A 7,209-nucleotide genomic window follows, 5' to 3' on the forward strand; every position below is an offset into this window, starting at 1 on the left:
TCCACAAACTAAGCTATGTTCTTCCAATTTGCCAGATAAGAGCACCCAGGAAGTGCCCTGGCAGTGAGATTGGTTCCTTCCCAATATGAACCTCTTAGGTAACTCCAGTTTGCATCATTCTGCATACAGACTTTAATAATCTGCCATTAGACTTACACATAACAAAAATGTATGCCTAACTGGAACTCCCCAACACCCTCCAGTGAGTCATTCCCATTTTAAAAGGGGCACTGTGAAGGTTTTACATCGTACGCACAATTTTTCCTAACAGCCAGTACAAAAACTTGTGCAGTACTGAACACCAGTTGAGTACTGAGTGTCCATGGGGATGGCTGCCAGCTCAGATGCTCTGCCCTTCTCCTACAGCTTCTTACTCCAGCAGCTGATTGATTGTGCGTGCTTCACTTGATTTGTTCTTGGTTGTTTCCTTGATTTCTCTTCATCACTCTCCCTGAACAGCCACTCTATGCTTTACAAATCAATCTGTCATTTTTTTTTTACTGTATATGGTATTGGGAGTAAATTGTAAAGAATTTTTTCCAAATTCCCCATCAGTTTTTGTTTTGGCTTGACAAATACACAGAAGGTTTTATTTTCACCACCACCCTCCTTCAGACTCCTTCCATTTGTCAGTGCAAGCAGCCACCTTTCCCCTGGAGGAAATATCAGAACTTGAACATGGTTTTGTCAGATCATCACCAATTCCATCACACCCGGGGCTTCACTTACTCTCTCCAGAATCTCATTCAGGCTGCACCCGTTGCCCTCTGTATGTCCCATCAAACAGAGCAAAAGTTCTCATCAGCAATAAGATTAAAATTCTAGTTTTTTCTGTAATTCAGCTCAAAAAGACAGCTTTTAGACACACTTGATATCTTCAGAACAGGGTCAACATTTAAGAGAAATAAAGTTGGAAACAAATGCAGTAACAGTCACATTAATATACACATATTTCCTTTAATTGTCCTAATCAGTTGGAATGTGGAAGCATTTCAGCAGCCCAACCTTCCAGAAGTTCACTATCACACATGGCTTACTTACAGCAAAAACATCAAAGAAAAAGAGTGTCTATGGATATTTTCTCCTGAACGTACACTGTAACAAAACCTTCAACTAGCTGAGAAGTGTTGCAGCACAACTTTTGCCTTCCAGCATTTTTTGCAGTGTACTGGGTACTAACAGAAAGAATGCAAGAGCAGCTACAAAGAAATAAATTCACCACTGCCATGATTCAATACCCACATATTAGAAACTGACATTTTGCTTCTCTGAAGTGTAACAGCAATCACAACGTAAATCCACACCTTGTCACTTTCAGCAGCCCAAGTAATGCAACATCTGTGATTTCAGTGCTTTAGAGAGAATCTGAGAGTAGCTGGAAAAAAAAAACCATAGTTTTGGCTAGGTGGGATAAAGAGTCTTCCAGTTAAACCACATGCCATACTGTATATTCCCACCTACCACCGGCCTCCAAAATCAACTTGCAAGAAGTCAGGTACTCTTTTATATTTTTATGCAGCCCTTGTTTACTAGATGGAGAGGCTTTCTGATGTTGCAAGATATAAATGACCTACTCAAATGGGAGAAAAGAGGTCTATGGGTACTGATGTAATACAGCTACTCAGCAGGGCTGAAGAGCTCAGCAATCTCTTGACATATTTTCACTTCGAAAATTATTCCAGATGCTTTTAGGAATAGACAATGGTAATAGCTGCTTTTGACAAGGACATCTGAAAAATCTGTGAGCTCCTTCAGATTGTGCTAAAATAAGTGTTACAGCCTGCCAGTTTAAAAACAGCTGATCAGCTCCAGGCCTCATTGCACCTGGACTATCACCATAAAAACCATGTTCACCTGAGCCATGAGGTTACTCTACACACCTCTTCACCTCTTTAATGATAACAAAAGGGTCAGAAAATTAGTCCTAAATCTGCAGAGGCAGGAAGCACTTCAGATCTCATAGTTAGATACTCCTTCTAAAAACACAGATTTCAGTCAAGTAGGATAGCAAGACACAGCAAAAAAAAAACAGAAGAGGAGAACGAAACTAGCTCAGAAGCCATCCCTATTCCTCCATACCCCTGTGTGAATGAAAAGGAACTAGACAAAGAACAAGGCACTGTAACAGAATTATTTGCAGAGAAGTCTGTAAGCAAATAGGATTCACATTTTTGGTTACTTCTCACTGCAAGTATTTAGACAACTCTACTGGTGATCACAACCATGATAATGCTGCACGTGCTAAGGAAAGTGGAGTTAATCCTGGCCAGACTGATGTTCCTCAGTCCAAGAAAGCAGGCAGGACCAAATGTAAGGGAGGCCCCATCTTCTCCAGCTTCTGGATTCTTAGAAAATAACTCAACTTGCACACTTACCCTGTGCTTTTGGGTGACCTGCAGCATTGTTTTGCCCACATTCCCCATATCATTATGCTCAGTAAATTTAGGCATGGCTGACTGCTGGAGTATCTGCAAAGTAAGACTCATGCAGAGAAGATCTCTTTCACACATTTAAGGGTTAGTGACTCCATCTGGGGATACCAGCAGACTTCTGGGACAGCAGTGAGGCTTTATGAAATCTTGTTGGGGTTTTCTCACCCCGTCCCAATTTTAGGCTATCACTGTTCAAAACAACACAGGTTCTAAGTCTTGTCCTTCCTAGAAGTAACTTCAGACTGAGAAAACAGAGTGCTCTATATTTTAAGACTCCCCCACTTCACTTACCATCACTTTCGCTCTTACTTTTTAAATCTTCCATCCACGTTGGAATAGTTTTTAACTCCACATAATCCCCCAAGTACTGTTTGCGTCTTTCTTCCAAGGTCATCTTCAGCAAACGCTCTGTTCAGGGGAAAGAGAAATAAAATATAGTTTTGCCAGCTTTCATACATTGTTGCAGACGAGCCACAGTGACCAGTGCACTGCCCTTGATGAATGAAATGCCCCTTGAGGGGACCAAGCAAGAGTGATGCAGTGAGTTACAACAGGAGCTGACCATGGTGCATCTGTACCACTGCACACCCCTGTTTCTGGCTATCCCAGTTAAGTTAAAACCTCTTCCCCACACTCTGGGCTGTCCAGGCTTCCTCCCCACATCACCACTGTGCTGCTTCTTCCTGCCACTTTAATTCCTGTATCAGAGAACAGCAACTTTAGTAGGGAGTTGTTGTTTTATGGGGAGTTCTTTCAGGTATGAAAGTCTGTTCTGTAGGTTTTGCATTTGTAAACCAGAACTAAAAGAACTAAAGTCCAAGTAAAGGCAGGGAGCATGATGGGAAATTTAAAAAATGCTAATACATAACAAAAGAGATCAGAGCTACAGAAAAATGTTTTGTCAATCGCTAGGTGTCTGGGGTGGTAAAAAAGGCAAGTTTAGGTTTGGAGATTTTCATTTGAATATTAATAGGACACACCTGGTTACCACACTAAAATACATATGGACAGTTGGTCTTGTTTTCCACTGAGAATGTCACCAACTCTTTTTTCAGATGTTTAGTGAAAAGTAAAGCCTCAAACATCGCACAAGTATGACAGCAACTGCCAACTTTACTCTTCTTCAGATCGTGCTATAAATGGACTTTTACAGAGAAAAAAAAAAAGCCATCCCAATGACCCAAAACTGCAAGCAACCCCAGCAGTTCAGCTCATTTTTGCAGTCACATCCCCTTTTCCCTCCCTACCTCATCAAGCTCAGCACAAGATGAAGAACTTTTTCCCTCCCAAAAGAAGAGGGGGAAAAAAAAAAAGAACAGTAGAGAACATCACGACACCCATACTCTACTCAAATGTCTCAGTCTGTTTTTACCAGTAGCACTGTGCTACTTTAATCACACTAACAGTTTTTCTTGATATGTTAATTAGTAATAGATGCTCTTCAACGACTGGAGAACTTTTAGGGGTGTGAGGAAAGGCTAGACCTACATTATTTGCATTTTACATAAAGGACTAGGCAGACATAAAAAGAACATTTTCATCCCAAGTAGAAGCAGCAAAAGATGAACATGGAAACAATTCTCAAATCAAATCTTTAAAAAAAAACCAAGAAAGAACATCACTGGGGTCTGGTTTGGGGTTCTTTTGTGTTTCTTTAAAATAAAATTTCTTAATTATGTAGGCTGCAGTCAGCACAGTCTAATAAGGCAAGTTTTGAGCACAGCCTTCCTTAACAAAATAAGTTCATTTTGGTATTTTTTGACAGTATTACCGATTTCTTCAGTTGACAAAAGCATTTCTCTCTCCTTATTCAGCCTGGTACCTCAGTGGGATATTTACACCTGCCATAAGAACTGACTGATGAGGGTCACCATTCTGCATGGCTGGGTGCCCATCCCAAGCTCCAGGCATAGGAAACTCCAAGTATGTGACCTGCACACTGGAATTCCTTCAGGTGGGCAGAGCGTGTCAGTTTTGAGGGACTGACAAACAAATCTAGCCAGTCTAGGTGCCTTTTGCTGAAGAGGTGACAGAGCCACTCCTGTGCCTTCAAAACACAAGTTTTTCTCTCTGGGAAGGTTTTACAAAAGTTTGCTGTTGTGAGTCAGCAGCAAGAACTTAAATTGAGTCTTAAAAATCTCCCCAAGGATGCTCCCAACAGCCTTCACTGCAAGCACAGTTTTCTGCCTGTGGCAGAAACTTGGGAAGTTTGCAGGCAGCCCAGTCCTGTGTCTGAGGCTCTGAAATCACCTCCACTCCTGCTCCTGCTCCGTTTCAGCTGTCCTCATGTAAGATCTCCCCTGAGAGGACGTGGACCAAGCCTTAATTACCAAGAAAGTAATTAAGAAAAGCAAGCGTATTGTCAGTGGGTTTGAACTCAAATTTAGAAATCAGTGCTTTTTTCATTTTAAGAAGAGCTTCAGAATATAAAAGGCTGAGAGCAACTGCAACTGCACTCAGAGCTTCATAGGAAGAACAGAGCCAGTGAGCACAGCCAGCTTTGCAGGCATTCAGGGGTGCTTGTGAAAGGTGAAGGCAGACCTGACAAGACTTGATTTGGGTAAGAAGCAAGGAAGCAGCTGGGCTTCTGTAGTTTTCCTCTCTAGTAAATGAGGTACTTGATAAGAGCAGTCCTACAGGGCTAAAAACTGAAGGGCAATGCCAGCAATGAAGAGAGAAGCTTTTTCTGCCCTCCTCACTCAAAGTACTCGGGGCCAACATCGGCATGGTGCTGGAACAGTTACTGGAGCAGAAGACTGGCAAATGCTCTTCGTTCTCACTGGGCAAAAAGACATGGAGCTGTGGCCAGCTAGCACTCAAAAATGCATCCTGGATGGAAAACATTCAGCAGCACTAATTTGCCTTCAGTAACATCCCCATGCTGATGGAGACCACCATCCTCATCACAGGCTGAGACACCAAAAGTGTGCCACAGCAGGTCCAGCTTCCAGACCCTCCTTACTAATGACTGGAGTTCACCTGCCAGGCTATGAATTCACACAGACAGCAACAGAGCTGCAATAGACAAGTGGGAGTAGTAATAACATTCACTAGGAGCCTACCAGTAACTTTCCCCCATCTGCCCCTTGTATGTTTCAAAGTTGGAACATACAGCATTGAGGGAAAAGTCGGTTGTAATTGGCCACACATAAACAATGCTTGAGACAATTTAACTGTACTTTCTTCACTGAAAACAGAAACTTCTGCCAGGTAGAAATTTGTTGCCTCACCTTTACTACAGGAACATGGATTGTAAGACGGCTTGAAAGAAAAAGACTCACTTCATTTGAGAGGAGTTTGACAGGTGCAACTACACTACAGAAAAATAAGTTCATTTCTGTTTTAACAATTTTTCCTTAGAAACGTGCACTTGAATCCTGTTCACTAAACCGGTCTTCAGCCCTCTTAGCTTGAAACAGAGTCACCAGAGTGATGGATGGAAAAAAGAGAACTTAAAATATGACCCTCTCATAGGTATTTCTTCCTCTCCTCATCTATTACTACATTATTTGGAACGCACCAAGCAAGAAGCTTTCCTCCTCACAGATATAAACGTCGCACTTAGACTCCGTGAATTTTTTTCTTAATTTTTACATTGGTCTCCTCGGATCAATACAAAGTTCAAACAAAACAATGCATCAAATGCTTGGCCCACAGTTTTCATGCTCTGGAGTTTGGCTTAGGGGCTTTATAAACTAAGAATACACAGGTCGGGGTCCTTAGAATATAAATAAATAGTTGAAAAGATGGGACGTAGGGGTGCTCGGAGACTCCCATACCCCAAACATTTCACCCCGGCTGAACGACGCTAGAATCCAAACTGATTACACCAATGATCCCAATAAACCACGCTTCCCCTCAGAAAACAAACCCACTGAAAGCAGAAAAAGCACGTTTCGAGAGCATGTGCCCAACTTTTCGGCCTGAAACACTCCCACAAGGTGACTTGGGGGCGGGCAGCCCTCCGGAGAGGGCTTGTTTACCGCCCTCCCTCCGCCCCGGGGCTCCGCTCCTCACGGATACGCCGAGGTGTGAGGGGAACGTCCCCAATTCCCGCACGCCCGGGCTGCCATGAAGGCTGGTTCGGCCAGGAGAGCCCAGGACGAAGGCAGAGAACACGGAGTTCCCCCTTCCCCACCCCGTCCCCTCAGCCGCGGCCGGCGGCAAGCGGTGCCGGACACCCCCCGGTGCGGCGGCGGCGGCTCTGAAGGCACCGGGACCACGTCCCTCCCTTCCCTCGCTCCCTCCCAGCTCAACGTGGGCTTAAAGGCGGGAGAAGCGGGCCCGGCCACCGGCAAGGGCGATAATACCTTTCTCCTCCCGCCACAGCTTTTTCCGCTTGTTGCCGGAGTACATGGTGGTGTGGCTGGCGGCGGCTTTGAGCTGCAGGTTCCCCAGGCTCACGAGGGGGTGGAGGAGACGCCGCGCCAGAGCCAGAGCCGAGCGATACCGACGCCCCGCGCCGCCGCTGGTGCCGCTGATCCCGCCGGGTCCGAGTCCGGCTCCGCGCCCGCCGCACGGTGCCCGTCAGCCGGGTCACGCCTCGCTCTACCCCGACACCCCCGCAGCGCCCGCCCCGCTCCCCGCCGCCCGTTGGCTCCGGCAGCCGCCGCTCAGCAGCCGCCTCCTCCTCCTCCTCCTCCCGCACCGACCAGGAGGAGCCTGAGCGCGGTGCCGCCGGCTCGACAGGATCTGGGGGAGTGTGTGGTGCGGGGACACGGCGTGGCGGGTGCTTGGGTGCGACACTGCGTGCTCTGCGCGGCGCTGGCGCTCGGAG

At 45.6% G+C, this 7,209-nt stretch overlaps 1 protein-coding gene across 4 annotated transcripts in view; it reads right to left on the reverse strand.

Moving 5' to 3' along the window:
* Positions 1-6,955, reverse strand: part of MACROD2 (mono-ADP ribosylhydrolase 2) — an 851,816-nt gene extending 844,861 nt beyond the window's left edge. For 3 of the 4 annotated variants that reach the window (XM_054514164.1, XM_036379361.2, XM_036379360.2), the window contains exons 1-2: positions 6,743-6,955; positions 2,724-2,840 (exon numbers count right to left, since the gene is read on the reverse strand). In XM_054514164.1, coding sequence (XP_054370139.1) covers positions 2,724-2,840; positions 6,743-6,788 — 163 coding nt within the window. In that variant the 5' untranslated portion in view covers positions 6,789-6,955. The remainder of the gene's footprint in view (positions 1-2,723; positions 2,841-6,742) is intronic. The other variant, XM_036379362.2, reaches the window with a different exon arrangement.
* Positions 6,956-7,209: the final 254 nt, after the last annotated feature.

This window comes from Molothrus ater, chromosome 3, assembly GCF_012460135.2.
Source record: "Molothrus ater isolate BHLD 08-10-18 breed brown headed cowbird chromosome 3, BPBGC_Mater_1.1, whole genome shotgun sequence".
Classification (NCBI taxonomy): Eukaryota; Metazoa; Chordata; class Aves; order Passeriformes; family Icteridae; genus Molothrus; species Molothrus ater.